At 52.2% G+C, this 16380-nt stretch overlaps 1 protein-coding gene across 1 annotated transcript in view; it reads left to right on the top strand.

Moving 5' to 3' along the window:
* LOC142296680 (actin-like protein 6A) overlaps positions 1-16380 on the top strand; it is a 102535-nt gene that overhangs the window by 74200 nt on the left and 11955 nt on the right. The window contains exons 11-12 of the mRNA XM_075340598.1: positions 10066-10146; positions 10350-10445. Of these exons, the coding sequence (XP_075196713.1) occupies positions 10066-10146; positions 10350-10445 (177 nt within the window). The remainder of the gene's footprint in view (positions 1-10065; positions 10147-10349; positions 10446-16380) is intronic.

The raw sequence follows: 16380 nt of genomic DNA, 5'->3' as shown, positions 1-16380 counted from the left end.
CATTCTCCGCAAATGGGACAGGAGGTCGACTTCCCTCGACAGGAACGTCTCTCTTTCCCTTGCAACCAAGACGTCTCTTCAGTGGTGGCTCCTTCCCAATTCTCTATCGCAAGGAAAATCCTTCCTACCCCCAACCTGGGCTGTGGTCACCACGGACGCGAGCCTGTCAGGGTGGGGAGCGGTTTTCCTCCACCACAGGGCTCAGGGAACCTGGACTCCGATAGAGTCTTCCCTTCAGATCAATGTTCTGGAGATAAGGGCAGTGTATCTAGCCCTATTGGCTTTCCATCGGTGGCTGGAGGGCAGACAGATCCGTATACAGTCGGACAACGCCACTGCCGTCGCATACATCAACCACCAGGGCGGCACGCGCAGTCGTCATGCCTTCCAGGAAGTCAGGCGGATTCTGCAGTGGGTGGAAGCCACAGCCTCCACGATCTCCGCAGTTCACATCCCGGGCGTATTAAACTGGGAAGCAAATTTTCTCAGTCGTCAGGGCATGGACGCGGGGGAATGGTCTCTTCACCCAGACGTGTTTCGAGAGATCTGTCGCCGCTGGGGAACGCCGGACGTCGATCTCATGGCGTCACGACACAACAACAAAGTCCCGGCATTCATGGCCCGGTCTCTAGATCACAGAGCTCTGACGGCGGACGCATTAGTTCAGGATTGGTCGCAGTTTCGACTGCCTTATGTATTTCCTCCTCTGGCGATGCTGCCCAGAGTGTTACGCAAGATCAGGTCCGACTGTTGTCGCGCCATTCTCGTCGCTCCAGATTGGCCGAGGCGATCGTGGTACCCGGATCTGTGGCATCTCACGGTGGGTCAACCGTGGGCGCTTCCAGACCGCCCAGACTTGCTGTCACAAGGGCCGTTTTTCCATCTGAATTCTGTGGCACTCAACCGGACTGTGTGGCCATTGAGTCCTGGCTCCTAGCGTCTTCAGGATTATCTCAGGATGTCATTGCCACTATGAGACAGGCCAGGAAACCAACGTCCACCAAGATCTATTACAGATCTTGGCGGATCTTCTTATCCTGCTGCTCTGATAATGGTTTTACTCCCTGGCCGTTTGCCTTACCCACTTTTCTTTCATTCCTTCAATCCGGAATGGACAAGGGTTTGTCACTCGGCTCTCTCAAGGGCCAAGTATCGGCGCTCTCCGTATTTTTTCAAAAGCGCCTGGCCAGGCTTCCGCAGGTCCGCACGTTCCTGCAGGGAGTTTGCCACATAGTCCCACCTTACAAGCGTCCGCTGGAACCCTGGGACCTTAACAGGGTGCTAACGGCTCTTCAGAAACCACCTTTCGAGCCGCTGCGGGATGTCTCTTTATCACGTCTTTCGCAGAAGGTGGCATTTCTAGTGGCAGTTACTTCACTCCGAAGAGTGTCGGAGCTTGCATCGCTGTCATGCAAAGACCCTTCCTGGTTTTTCACCAGGATAAGGTGGTTCTGCGTCCTGTCCCGGAATTTCTCTCTAAGGTGGTATCTCCTTTTCATCTCAATCAGGATATCTCCTTACCTTCATTTTGCCCTAATCCAGTTCACCAATGTGAAAAGGATTTGCACTCATTAGATCTGGTGAGAGCACTCCGGTTCTACGTGTCTCGCACGGCGCCCCTGCGCCGTTCAGATGCGCTCTTTGTCCTTGTCGCTGGCCAGCGTAAGGGTTCGCAGGCTTCCAAGTCAACCTTGCCTCGGTGGATCAAGGAACCAATTCTTGAAGCCTACCGTTCTTCTGGGCTTCCGCTTCCTTCGGGGCTGAAAGCCCATTCTACCAGAGCCGTGGGTGCGTCCTGGGCATTGCGGCACCGGGCTACGGCTCAGCAGGTGTGTCAGGCAGCTACCTGGTCTAGTCTGCACACTTTCACGAAACACTATTAGGTGCATACCTATGCTTCGGCAAACGCCAGTCTAGGTAGGCGAGTCCTTCAGGCGGCGGTTGCCCACCTGTAAGAGGGGGCCGTTTTGGCCCTTTTTATTGAGGTTTTCTTTTACCCACCCAGGGACTGCTCTTGGACGTCCCAATTGTCTGGGTCTCCCAATGGAGCGACAAAGAAGAAGGGAATTTTGTTTACTTACCGTAAATTCCTTTTCTTCTAGCTCCTATTGGGAGACCCAGCACCCGCCCCTGTGCCCTTCGGGCTGGTTGTTCTTTTGTGTACACATGTTGTTCATGTTGAATTGTTCTTTTGGTTCATGGTTTTCAGTTCTCCGAACATCCTTCGGATTGAATTTACCTTAGACCAATTTATTAAGTTTCCTCCTTCCTGCTTTTGCACCAAAACTGAGGAGCCCGTGATGCACGGGAGGGTGTATAGGCAGAGGGGAGGGGTTACACTTTTTAAAGTGTAATACTTTGTGTGGCCTCCGGAGGCAGAAGCTATACACCCAATTGTCTGGGTCTCCCAATAGGAGCTAGAAGAAAAGGAATTTACGGTAAGTAAACAAAATTCCCTTCTTTTTTTTGCAATTTTTCTGCAGTTGGAAATTTGTTGCCGTTTTCCAGTACACTGTATGGTAAAACTCATGGTTTCATTTAAAAGTACAGCTCGTTCCGCAATAAACAATTATTATGTCTCTTAGAAGAAGGGTGGCGAAAAAAAACGGAAAGTGCAAAATCGGCCAGTCATGAAGGGGTTATTAAAGGGAAACGGTCACTTGAAAACAACATTTAACCTGCAGATATGGGGTTAACATTTTCAATCCACCCGGCACCTGCACTCAGAGCCCCGCTGCCACCAGGAAATGATGTACTGTATTCTCCCTAGAAGTGTTCGGCTTGCAGTCATCAGGGTGCTGCCAGCGCAATTTTAGTCCTTGTTCTGTGCATAGTGAGCGGTGGCTATAACCGTGCCCCTGATACTGACTGAACCCATGCCGGCACCATTACACAGTTACATAGTTATTTAGGTTGAAAAAAGACCTAGGTCCATCTATTTCAACCTTCCTCCACCAGTTCTACATTTCTTTATCGTTCCTATGGGAGACCCAGACCATGGGGTGTATAGCTACTGCCTCCGGAGGACACACAAAGTTACTACACTCAAAACGTGTAGCTCCTCCCTCCCAGTATATACACCCCCTGCTAGCCAGTCCTAGCCAGTTTTTTGCTTTGTGTCAGGAGGATCACAACACACACATGCATCTTTTTTTTTTTTGATTTTCATTTTTTCTACAGATTTGGAAGAAGAAAAGCGGGTCCACTGGACCCCCGGCATGTCCCTTCACACCTCCCTGGCGGCGGTGCTGTTAAGGTTGATTCAGGGCAAGAGCCCTTCATGCCGCGCTCCTTCACCATCCCATGCTGGGGCTCTGGCTTGAAGTGGTGCTTTGCAGGAGACCGGCCTCCATCCGCAGCCCTTTGACAGGACCCTGCTGGACGGAGCACTGGACCCCCACCCCACCAGGGACTGGACCCTGCGTCTCAAAGCTAAGTATAGAGACGTTATTCAGAGGGTCCTTCTGCAATGTGGGGCACTTTATTAGGGGGACAGTGTTTGACTTTGATAATGCTGCTTGTACTGTGTTTCCGGCCGGTTCCACTGTTTTTTTCTGTGTACCGCGCCGATGATGCCTGATTTTCGGCCGCATGTTTAACTCTAGGCCCCGGCTTCGGCCGCGGCCTAGTTTCGTCTCGTTCCCCTGCATGTCAGTCATGCAGGGGGACGCTGCAGCACCGCCCGCCGGCCGCTCTGCACAGGGGAGGACACTCCTTGTTGAGGAGATGATTCCCTCCCCTGTACATTTCTTAGCCCTCCGATTCCCGCTCCTGGGTTAACCCCCGCCCTCCCCCCTCACTCTAGCGCCATTTTCTCAGCGTTCTTAGTACGCTGATCGGCGCTGGCTGCTCTGCAGTGCAGAGGGAGTGAATACCTGGCTGGGGGTCCAGGCTTGGAACCTGGGGGGGCACTCACAGCGGCCTGACAAGTCACAACCTCTGGTTGTGCACTTTTATATACTATCAGGGCATCGTGAAGGAGTTAATTCTTTATTATAGAACCTCCTCCTCAGCAGCATGTCTCACTAGGAGCAGAGCTCCAAGGCTGGAACCGGCACAGACCCATAATGTCATGGTTCTTAGGTGGTGGTGCCTCAGCCTGGAGTCTCCCCAGGCTGAACCCCTGTCTTGTGTTTTCTACACATTCTAGACAGAGCCCCCCACTTCTGCAGCAGGTCTCACAGAGCGAGGCTGCAGGCTGTTTTTTATTATCCACTGCTGGTAGTCTCGTACGGCTGTACCGAGCTCATAACCGCTGTGGCCCCTCAGCTTGGAGCCTCATGCATGGTCCCTCCAGCTGCTCCGGGTTCGGTGGCTGACCCCTGGGGGAATCTCTTTTTCCAGGGGTCGGCTGTCCCGGCATCCCCTGAGCATGCAACCCCCCTCTCAGGGCGTTTTCTGCTTGCTCAGCAAAGCTCACAGACCCCGTCCTCCTGACAGGGAGACGCAGGGTCCCCTGTCCTCCCCGTCCCGCAGCTCTGATACGAGCTGACCCACTGGACGAGGAGGATGTCTCTATCAGGGGCTCGGACGCTGCTTTACGTACTTTGATCCGTCCGTAGATGACGGGGATGCGAATGATTAGATGCGTACATTATATTGGACCTCCATCCGCCTGTATCAGGGGAGTATTCCCCGCTGGCAAAAAGGCATCAGTATACCTTTAACAAGACGAGGAGTGTGTTCCTTAACCACTCCGGTTTTCAACCCGCTGCGTCCAAGCCCGCAGCCTGTCCTGCAGATCCCACAGCGGGGTTCTGCTGCCTGTCTCCCCCTCCCATCAGAGGTGGTCAAGGAGTGTACTCATTCGCCAAGCGTGGCCACTCCGGTGTCCAGACTTTCAGCCCGGATAGTTGTATCAGTGGCTGACGGCACCTCTATAAGGATCCCACGGTACATTAACTTTGTACTGGACCTCAATCCGCCGGAGTTACCTTATCTAGGTGAACACAACGTGTGTTCCTTAACCACGCCAGTTGTCAGGCCCCTGTAACCAGCCCAGGGTCCGCTCTGACAGTCGCTTCCCATGAAGCGTGATTCTGAGGACTGGGTTTCCCCCGTCCACCAATGATGGTCAAGAGGTGGGCTCATTCACCTCAGGTGGCTCAGCCCGGACCGTTATGTCAGTGGCTGATGGCTCCTCAGAGGAGATGCATTCCCTCACAGGGACTCTATGCCCACGACGGTTGCCTGAACTTCCAGACTTCAGTCTTTCCATCCTCTGCCAAGTCTGCCATGCTGGACACCGCACAGCGGTGGTTTTGGCTACTTTCCTCGCTATCCGCAGGTGTGGCTTCGGCAATGGAAGGCAGATGCGTCTATAGAGGTTCCTTGCTGGGCTCCCCTTTGGTGGGACCAGTCTCTTCGGAACCAACTAGATGAAATTTAGGAAGCTCTCGGAGACGAGAGTTCTTCCTTGCCACAAACCTAAACCAGGGCAGGAATCAGTTGAGGTTTCGGTGGTTTCCGTTCCTCCTTCTGATCGTCCTCTAGCTCGGCCTTAGTTCATAGAACCAAATGGCTTGAAGCTGCGTCTTCAGAAGACCGCAGGAGATGCTACCTCGGAGTCAGCTTCCTCCGAGCTATCTGGCCACGCCAACCACCTCCTTGGTCGGTGGCAGGCTCTCTCCACTTGGTGACGTAAGGTTCTACCACGTCTCCGTTCAGTGGGGGCGAGTTTATATCTCCCATGGCTACAGGATGGAATTCTGTTCACCCGCCAAACAGATTTTTTCTGTCAACTCCTCCCGGCTCCAAGGCCGCCGCCTTCTCACAGGCCGTGGCATTTCTTGCAGGCCAACGGAGTAATTGTTCCGGTTCCCGACTGGGAACGGTTCTGAGATTTTTGCTTAAATCTATTTCTAGTCCCCGAAGAGGGCGGTGCCTTCCGACCTGGATCTTTAGCTTTTCAAGCATGGTCAGGTGTGGCGTTTTCACATGGAGTCTCGGTCTTGTTCCGTGTGTTTTTCACCGGATCAATCAAGAACCCAAGGAGATTCCCTAGCAGCCATCGGCATCAGGGATGCTTTTCGGCAAGGATCAATCGCAGTTTCACACCAGCGTTGACTACGTTTTGCCATCGGAGTGGTCCAATTCGTGGCTCTTCCCTTTGGGTTAGCCACGGCCCCTCGAGTATTCTCCTTGGGGCTGCTGTGATTAGGGTCCTGCACCCCTAGGGGTTGGCAGTGATCGTTTGCCCTGGACGGTTTTCTTCTCGGGGTTTCATCCAGCGCAGACTCTTAGTAGAGTACTTCGCTTACTCTCGCCACTCTAATCTATTCGGGTGGCTTGTCATTCTGTCCAGGTCCACTCTGACTTCGCACCAGAGGTTTTCAGGGACGCAATTCGAGACTCTGTCGGCACTTGTGAAGCTGCTCTTAGTCGATCAGTAGTCCCTCCGGGTCGACGTCGTTCTATCAGACACCAAATAAGGTGCTGGTCAGACGGTGGCGTCAATGGAAGCGATTCCTTGCCCAGTTTCTCCTGCGTCCTCTGAGACTGGAGGATTTCCGCTGTACACGCGACCTCCCTCCTTCTCGGAGTGGTGGCTTCGCCACTGACCAGGGGCTCCTTGCAGTGGTGGTTTCGGCCACTCTGTCTCAGGGATGCTCCTTCCTAGCCCCGTCCCGGGTGATCCTCACCAGGGTGCTGGTCTTTCCGCCTTGGGAGCAGTATATCTCCACCGTGGAGCGCAGGGCGCTTGGACTCTGTCCGATTCAGCCCTCTGGTTCAATGTGCTGGAAATCAGAGCTGTATTTCTAGCTCTCTAAGCCTTCACCATCTGTTGGCGGCTAGGCACATTCGAGTCCAGTCGGACAACGTGACAGCGTTTTCCTACATCAACTTCCAGGGCGGGACATTCAGCCGTCTGGCAATCTTGGCGGCTCATCATTCTTCAGTGGACAAGGGACTCCTAGTCCACCATATCCGCAGCCCACATCCTAGATGTGAAAACTGCGAGGCAGACTATTTCAGCTGTCCAACCGTGGTCCATTGCGGTAGGCACACTGGTTCATGTTTGATCCCAGCTTCGTATCTACCTCTTGCCCAGAGTCCTGCGCAAGATCAGTTAAGGGGGCCGTCGGGTCATTCTCATTCTCCAGACTGACCCAGGCAGGCTTGGTACCCTAACCTGCTCCTTCTGTCCGTTGGATTGCCATGGCATCTTCCGGACCGTTCAGACCCTTTCTCAAAAGGGTCCGTTTTTTCCGTCAGAATTCTGGATTCTCAGATTGACGGCGTAGATCTTGAGTCTTGGATCTTGGCGACTTCTGGTATCCTTCCTGAAGTCATCTCCGCTATGACTCGAGCTTCAAAGTGTCCTTTGACCTTTTTAGCCTTGCCGACCCTCCTGTCTCTTTCACAGTCCGGTTTACAGCTAGGACTATCCCTCATAAGGGACAGGTCTCGGCTCTGTCAGTATGTGCCAGCGGCGTATCGTCCGGCTGGCTCCGGTGCGCTCCTTTCAGGGCGCATCTCACATTATTCCGCCTTTCCTGCGGCCTATGGAGCCCTGGGACCTTAATCCGGTCCTCCCGGTTCCCGGAAACCCCCCTTTGCGCCTCTTAGGGAGGTTTCTTTGTTTCATCTTTCACAGAAAGTAGTCTTCTAGTGGCTATAATTTCCCGCCAGAGAGTTCTAGCTGTACTCTCTCGGAGTCACCCCCTTCTTGGCCTTTTGCATCAAGACAAGGTGGTCTCCGTCCGACTCCGGACTTTTTTCCCTGAGGTGGTTACTGCTTCCACCTTATCCGGGGCAATTTTCCTGCCTTCCTTTTGTCCGGCTCCTGTTCATCGTTTGAGAAAGCGTTGCATATCCTGGATCTGGTGCGGGCGCTCCGGATCTATGTGTCTTGCACCGCCATTATTAGGCAGTGCACCTCTCTCTGGTGCTGACCGCTAGTCAGCGTAGCGGTCTCTCGGCATCTAAGCCGACCCTGGGTCGTTGTCTTAGGTCGGCCATTTCCGAGGCCCAACAAGTGTACTCAAGTGCCTTCCCCGCCGGGGATCAGAGCACATTTGATCAGACCTGTCGGTGCCTTTTGGGCTTTCAGGCTCCAGGCTACGGCTCAGTAGGTCTGTCAGACTGCAGCTCGAATTAGTCTGCATACTTTTTTCGAAGCTCTATCCAAGCCATGCTTATGCTTTGGCAGACGCGGGCTTCGGCAGACGCATCTTTCAGGCGTCTGTCGCCCATTTGTGAAGTTAGGTTTTGCCTGCTTCTCAGTTGTCTGTTTATTCCCACCCATGGACTGCTTTGGAACGTCCCATGGTCTGGGTCTCCCATAGGAACGATAAAGAAAAAGAGAATTTTGTTTACTTACCGTAAATTCTTTTTCTTATAGTTCCGTCATGGGAGACCCAGCACCCTCCCTATTGCCTGTTGGCAGGTTTCTTGTTTCGGTGTCTTCACCGGCTGTTATTGTTGTAGACAGAGGTTCCGGTTCTTCCGGTTTTTGCTCTCTCTTCTTGTGGGTGGATGTCCTCCTTCAGCTTTTGCACTAAACTGGCTAGGACTGGCTAGCAGGGGGTGTATATACTGGGAGGGAGGAGCTACACGTTTTGAGTGTAGTAACTTTGTGTGTCCTCCGGAGGCAGTAGCTATACACCCCATGGTCTGGGTCTCCCATGACGGAACTATAAGAAAAAGAATTTACGGTAAGTAAACAAAACTCTCTTTTTTGTCTCTAAGGGGGATGTCACCGATTAGCGATTTTGAACATTTTTGCAACGATTCAAAATCGCTAATAGGTGTCACACGCAACGACATCGCTAACGCGGCCGGATGTGCGTCACAAAATCCGTGACCCCCCTACGACATCGCTTTAGCGATGTAAAGCCACCTTAAGTTACTTATAACCAACAACGTTGTGTGTACTGAGGAAATCATCCAGCCTTTTTTTAAAAGCTGTTATAGTATCTGCCATTACTACCTCTTGTGGTAGGGCATTCCACAGTCTGACTGCTCTTACTGTAAAGAACCCTTTCCTATTTAGCTGCCGGAATAGCTTTTCTTCTACTCGCAGTGTATGCCCCCTGGTCCTTAGTAATGTGTTTGGAAGGAATAAGTCATGTGCCAGTCCTTTATATTGACCGCACTGTGAGCCGAACGCTACCGGGATAAATAGTTTATCATTTCTTCCTGGCAGCGGGGCTCTAGGTGCAGGCACCAGACAGGTTTTAAATCTAGATTAACACCATATCTGCAGGTTAATAGAGGTTTTTTCACATAACAGGTTCCCTTTAAGAATGCAGCCAATATTTGTTTTTTTTGTTTTTATTTCCCCCACCGACAAAACACTTATTATTTTTTTTTTTTCTTTCATGGGACCAGTTTATATGATAAAACTAAGGAAGGAAAAATGACAAAGTTCAAGTTTGGGGCCATTTTTGTGAAGTCTCCCCCACCCCACCCCCAGTTTTTTGTTTTTATTACGGGATCAATTACACAAGTAATATAACCTAACAATCCTCCAGGTCATAATTACAATATTACTATATACTATATTCTCATCAAAGTGATTCTTTTGCTGCTTTTTTTGTATGTTGCTCAGAAACAACAAAAGAGGAATTTTGATGCTTTTTGAATTGTTTTTTGTTAATGTACGGCACTAACCACCGATTAGACAATTTTATATCTTACTAGATCAGACTGTTCTACCTAATATGTATTTTTATTTATTTTTCTACATTACTGAATTTTCAAATGGAAAAAGGAGGATGATGCACATTTTTGTTTGCCGATTAGCTTCTGAATGCACGCCTAGGCTGGTTAGCGGAACTTAAAGGGGTTGTCCATTACTAGGACAAAGGCAGACACCAGCTATGTAATACAGCCTGCATATGGCCTATGGGGAGTGGGGTCAGCTCCCGAGCCCATTCCAAACACCCAGACATGCTCCACAATGTAATTGTACATTATGGTGCGTTAATGGGTTAAACATTTTCTATTTAATGATCAGAATTCTGCATTGAACAGTCTATGAATGTAGATTGACATATACTTGACATATACTAAAGATGTGTTTTTTTTTTTTGTTTTTTTTTGTTTTTTTTTTGTCTCCAGGGCTTGTCTGGTAATACTATGCTTGGAGTCAGTCATGTAGTAACTACAAGTGTTGGAATGTGTGACATTGATATTCGACCGGTAAGTACAGAAGTGTTATCAGTGGCTTATTGATCAACCTAATTTATCGATTTCATGTTAAAACCAGCTGGATCTTTTTTAGTTCTAGTTCAGTATATGTGCACTACTGTTCCATTGTCATTCTGCCTTTTGCTCATACAACACAATTACTTAGGTGCCACAATGCCTATAATTAAGTGTTGACTTGTATGTTCTCGACACAGGGATTGTACGGCAGTGTGATTGTTGCTGGAGGGAATACCTTGTTGCAAGGCTTCACAGACAGATTGACGCGAGAACTCTCACAGAAGACTCCACCGGTACGTGTTTTTCCTCTTTTAGTGACTGGTTCACTGCCAATGAGGTTATGACGACATTTGCAGTTTAGTAGAATAATGTGATAAGTAGAGATGAGCGAACCTGAGGTTCGGGTTTGAGTGCAAACCACTGACGCGAGCAGTGCTGTGTTTGGGTATGATTGATGCTCAGCCCATGCGAGCCATGGGTAGTGTTTGTTCGCACACTCACACACACACACTCTGTTTATGGCTGGCTGCATGTGGGCAGAGACCCCCAACTGACCAATCAGTGATTTCCATTGAGGTTCCAGTCAAGTCAGGGTCCCAAAGCAAACTTTCTCTAAGGCTTGACTGTACCCTCCGAACCGAAATTCCTAAGGTTAGCTCTTCTCTAGTGATAAGTATTAGGGTACGGTTCCACTTGCGTAGGACTCGTGCAAGTCTCGCATCGGTATCACCCAGCACGGCCTGACTCTCTCCGGACAGGAGCGCCTCAGCTGCATAAAAATACTTGCAGCTGACCCATTCATGCCGGTAGAGTGTGCGGCTGTACCAAGTGATACCGATGCGAGACTCGCACGAGTCCTACGCAACTGGAACCGTACCCTTAGGGTTCTAATTTGTACTAACTGTAAATTAATGTGCTATATTTCTTTATCGTTCCTTTGGGAGACCCAGACCATGGGTGTTTAGCTTCTGCCTCCGGAGGACACACAAAGTACTACACTTAAAAGTGTAGCTCCTTCCTCTGAGCTTATACACCCCCTGGTAGCCAGTCCTAGCCAGTTTATTGCTTTGTGTCAGGAGGCATACATCCACACATGCATTCTCATCTGATTTTATTTGACTTTTGGAAAGAGTTTGAAGAAAAGCGGGTCCATGACTGGACTACCGGCATGTCCCTTCTCACCCCACTGTGTCGGCGGTGTTGTTAAGGTTGATTTTACAAGGCTGCAGCCTTGCATGCCGCGCTCCTTCACCATCCCTTCTGGGCTCTGGCTTGAAGTGGGAGTCAGCACGGTCTCCATGCCTGGCAGGAGTCCGGTCTCCATCCACAGCCCCTTGAGGATTCTGTTGGACCGGAGCACTCATCCCCAGGGACATGGCCCTGCGTTTCAGCAGCTAAGTACCTGAGACGTTTATGTTGGGGGTCCCGGTTCTTTATTGTAAGGGGAGAGTATGCTGTTTGTGATTGTTTTAACTTTTCCGGCGGGTTCTTTTAGCTTTTGCCTGAGAACTGCGCCGATGGTGCCTGCTTGTCGGCCTCGCCGCTTAAATTTAGGCCCCGGCTTCGCCGGAGGCCTAGTTTCATTTTCCTGCCCTCACATGTCACTCATGCAGAGGGACAGGTTCGGCTCCTCCCGGCGGCCGTTCTACACAGGGGAGGGACACTCCCCACTGCTGGGGCGTCCCTCCTTCCCTGCAGGTCTCTATAGCCCTCCAGTTCCCGCTCTTTTATAGCAACGCCCTCTTCTCAGGCAGAGTTCACTCTGCTCTGGGACATCCTGCATTCTGCATCTCTGCTGAGGTGCTGCGACTGGGGGACCGGGCTTCGGGATCTGGAGGGCACACAACACCGCGCTCAGCGTTCTGGTAAGCTACAGCCGGTCTCCGGTTGTGGACCTCTGTATATTCTCCCTGGGGTTCATTCTCTGCAAAGCCCCCACTCCAGCAGCATGTCTCCCACAAGGAGCAAGGCTGCAAAGCTTTATTCTGCATTTAAGCTCCTGCTGCCTGAGCCGAGCACCTATCCACATTGTGATGTCTGCTCTAACTTGGCGGTGCCACAGCCTGGAGTCTCACCCCCAGTGGTCTCTCAGGCTGCTGCTGCACCTGTGACTGAACCCCCGGCCTGGGTAGAGTCCTTTTCTAGGTCCATATCCCAGTCATTTGCTGAGTCCATGGGACTTTTGTCCAGGACTTTGATGAATATGCATCAGCCCCCCTCACAGGGTGCCTCTAATACTCTTGACAGAGGACTCCTATCCTCTGACCTCCGTCCATCGGAGCTCACGGAGGATTCATCATCTGATCCCAGACCCTGTCCTTCTAAGAACAGGCGCAGGGTTTCCTCCCCCTCCCCATCCCACGGCTCTGTCTCAAGAGCTGACTCTCAAGATGAGGAGGATGCCCTCACTGGGGGCTCGGAGGCTATGTATCCCATCGATTTCTCTGAGGGTGACTCAGATCTTAATGATTTGATTGCTTCTATTAATTCTGTGCTGGATCTCAATCCGCCAGTGTCAGAGGAGCAACTCTCTTTGGCAGAAAAACATCAGTTTACCTCGCCTAAGAGAGTGAAGAGTGTGTTCTTTAACCACTCCAGTTTTCAGACCGCTGTGACCAAACCCAGGGCCTGCCCTGACAAACGCTTTCCAAAGTGTGGTTCTGATGACCGGTTTCCATTCCCACCTGAGGTGGTCAAGGAGTGGTCTCACTCCCCAAAGGTAGACCCTCCGGTGTCTAGGCTCTCAGCCCGGACCGTTGTCGGTGGCTGACGGCACCTCACTTAAGGATTCCACTGACCGTCAGATTGACCTTCTGGCCAAATCTGTGTATGAAGCTGCGGGGGCCGCGTTTTCCCCGACTTTTGCAGCAGTGTGGGCTCTCAAAGCCATCTCTGCTTCTCTAGAGGAGATGCATTCCCTCACCAAGGAATCTATGCCTGAGATGGTTACCTTAACTGCTCAGGCTTCAGCTTTTTCATCCTATGCCATGTCTGCCATGCTAGAGGCTGCTCACCGCACTGCGGTGGCTTCAGCTAATTCTCTTGTTATCCGCAGGATTTTGTGGCTTCGAGAGTGGAAGGCAGATGCTTCTTCCAGGAAGTTTCTTGCTGGGCTCCCTTTTTCTGGTTCACGGCTGTTTGGTGAACAGCTGGATGAAATCATTAAAGAAGCTACTGGCGGGAAGAGTACTTCCATGCCACAAATCAAGACCAGGAAACCCGCCCAGGGTAGGAATCAATCGAGGTTTCGTTCCTTTCGTTCCTCCAACTGGTCATCCTCTAAGCCTTCCGCCTCGTCCGCTAACTCAGCCAAGGATCAGAAATCCAACTGGCGCCCAAAAGCGCGTCCACAGAAGACCGCAGGAGGTTCTGCCACTAAGGCAGCTTCCTCATGACTCTCGGCCCGCTCCAGCCACGTCCTTAGTCGGTGGCAGGCTCTCCCACTTTGGCGACGCTTGGTTAAAGCAAGTCTCCGATCAGTGGGTGAGAGACATCATATCTCACGGCTACAGGATAGAATTCTCTTCCAGCCCTCCAAACAGATTTTTTTTCTCTCAACTCCCCCCTGCTCCAAGGCCGCCGCCTTCTCGCAGGCCGTGGCGTCCTTGCAGGCAAACGGAGTGATTGTCCCAGTTCCCGCTCAGGAACGGTTCAGAGGTTTTTACTCAAATCTCTTCCTAGTTCCAAAAAAGGACGGTACCTTCCGGCCCATCCTGGATCTCAAGCTTCTCAACAAGCATGTCCGGGTGCGGCATTTTCGCATGGAGTCTCTGCGATCAGTCATTGCCTCAATGACCCAAGGGGAGTTCCATGCGTCCATCGACATCAGAGATGCCTATCTACATGTGCCAATCGCAGTGTCACATCAGCGTTGGTTACGTTTTGCGATAGGAGAGGATCATTTCCAATTTGTGTCTCTCCCCTTCGGGTTAGCCACGGCCCCTCGGGTATTCACCAAGGTCATGGCGGCAGTGATTGCGGTCCTGCACCTCCAGGGGTTAGCAGTGCTTCCTTATCTGGACGACCTTCTGGTCAAGGGTACATCCAGCGCAGACTGTCAGCGGAGTGTTTCGCTCACTCTCGCCACCCTAGCCCAATTCGGGTGGATTGTCAATCTTCCCAAATCCACTCTGACTCCGACCCAGAGTCTCACGTACCTAGGGATGCAGTTCGAGACTTTGCCGGCACTTGTGAAGTTGCCCTTTGACAAACAGCTGTCACTCCGGTTGGCGGTGCGCTCTCTCCTGATGCCCCGCCGTTATACCCTCAGGTGTCTGATGCAGGTGCTGGGTCAAATGGTGGCCTCCATGGAAGCGGTTCCCTTTTCCCAGTTCCATCTGCGTCCTCTGCAGCTGGACATTCTCCGCTGTTGGGACAAGCGGCCTTCCTCCTTACAGAGGTTAGTGGCTCTGTCGCCACGGACCAGGAGCTCTCTTCAGTGGTGGCTTTGACCCCTCTCCCTGTCCCAAGGGCGCTCCTTCCTGACTCCGTCCTGAGTGATTCTCACCACGGATGCCAGCCTATCCGGCTGGGGAGCGGTACATCTCCACCACAGGGCACTTGGACTCCGTCCGAGTCAGCCCTTTCAATCAATGTGCTGGAAACCAGACCTGTGCTTCTAGCTCTCCTAGCCTTTCACCACCTGTTGGCGGGCAGGCACAGTAGAGTCCAGTCAGACAACGCGACAGCGGTTGCCTACATCAATCACCAAGGCGGGACACGCAGCCGCCTGGCAATGTTGGAGGTCCAACGCATTCTTCAATGGGCGGAGGACTCAAAGTCCACCATATCCGCAGTCCACATCTCTGGCGTAGAAAACTGGGAGGCAGATTATCTCAGCCGTCAATCCGTGGACGGTGGCGAGTGGTCCCTGCACCCGGCAGTGTTTCAGTCAATCTGCCGCAAGTAGGGCACTCCGGACGTGGACCTAATGGCATCCCGTCACAACAACAAGGTTCCGGTTTACGTGGCTCGCTCTCACGATCCTCAGGCCTTCGCCGCGGACGCTCTGGTTCAAGACTGGTCCAAGTTTCGTCTGTCCTACGTGTTTTCCCCCTCTAGCTCTCTTGCCCAGAGTCCTGCGCAAGATCAGAATGGAGGGCCGTCGAGTCATCCTCATTGCAGCGGACTGGCCCAGGCGAGCTTGGTACCCGGATCTGCTCCAACTGTCCGTGGAGATGCCGTGGCATCTTCCGGACCGTCCAGACCTGCTCTCGCAAGGTCCGTTTTTCCGCCCGAATTCTGCCGCACTCAAATTGACGGCGTGGCTCTTGAGTCCTGGATTTTGACGGCTTCTGGTATTCCTCCTGAAGTCATCTCCACTATGACTCGGGCCCGTAAGTCTTCCTCCGTCAAGATCTATCACAGGATTTGGAAAATTTTCCTGTCCTGGTGTCGCTCTTCCGGCCATTCTCCTTGGCCATTCTCGTTGCCGACCCTTCTGTCTTTTTCTTGGTCGCTCCATTGGGAGACCCAGACAATTGGGTGTATAGCTTCTGCCTCCGGAGGCCACACAAAGTATTACACTTAAAAGTGTAAAGCCCTCCCCTCTGCCTATACACCCTCCCGTGGATCACGGGCTCCTCAGTTTTATGCTTTGTGTGGAAGGAGGCACACATCCACTCATGCATTCTCATACTTAGTTATGTCGGTTGGAAGAAAAGAGGGCCCCCACGGGGCCCCCGGCATGTTCCCTTCTCACCCCACTACGTCGGCGGTGTTAAGGTTGAAGTACCCATTGCGGGTACAGAGGCTGGAGCCACATGCCGTCTCCTTCACCATCCCTTATGCGGCTCTGGGAGAAGTGGGATCCTGAACGGTCATCCATTTACTGGGACCGTGCTCCATCCGCAGCCCCTGTGGGAACCTGCCGGACCGGAGCCTCTTCAACCTCAGGGACCGGGCCCTGCAACTCAAAGGTACTCTGTGTCCCCATAGGGGACTGTGCAGGGAGCGCACCTTCTTCCCGGAAACCGCAGCAGCTGCTGAATTGAGGAGGCCGGTGGACTTCCGCGCCGACCGTGCCTGCTTGTCGGGCGCGGTCTCAAATTTAGTCCCCGGCTTCATCGCGGCCTAGTCGCAAAAATCCCGCCCCGGGCCTGCCAGTCAGGGGTAAGGGCGGGATTACCGACCTGACGTCGGATGTGAGGGCTGGAGCATCCTGCATGTTTTCCTCCCCCCTCACTGATCACTGTTGGGACCCCAGATTCCCGCACTTTACTGGCGCCG

Source organism: Anomaloglossus baeobatrachus, chromosome 3 (genome assembly GCF_048569485.1).
Source record: "Anomaloglossus baeobatrachus isolate aAnoBae1 chromosome 3, aAnoBae1.hap1, whole genome shotgun sequence".
NCBI classification, from domain to species: domain Eukaryota; kingdom Metazoa; phylum Chordata; class Amphibia; order Anura; family Aromobatidae; genus Anomaloglossus; species Anomaloglossus baeobatrachus.
Note: the sequence above shows the minus strand (reverse complement) of the source record. Positions and strands in the feature narration are given on the sequence as shown.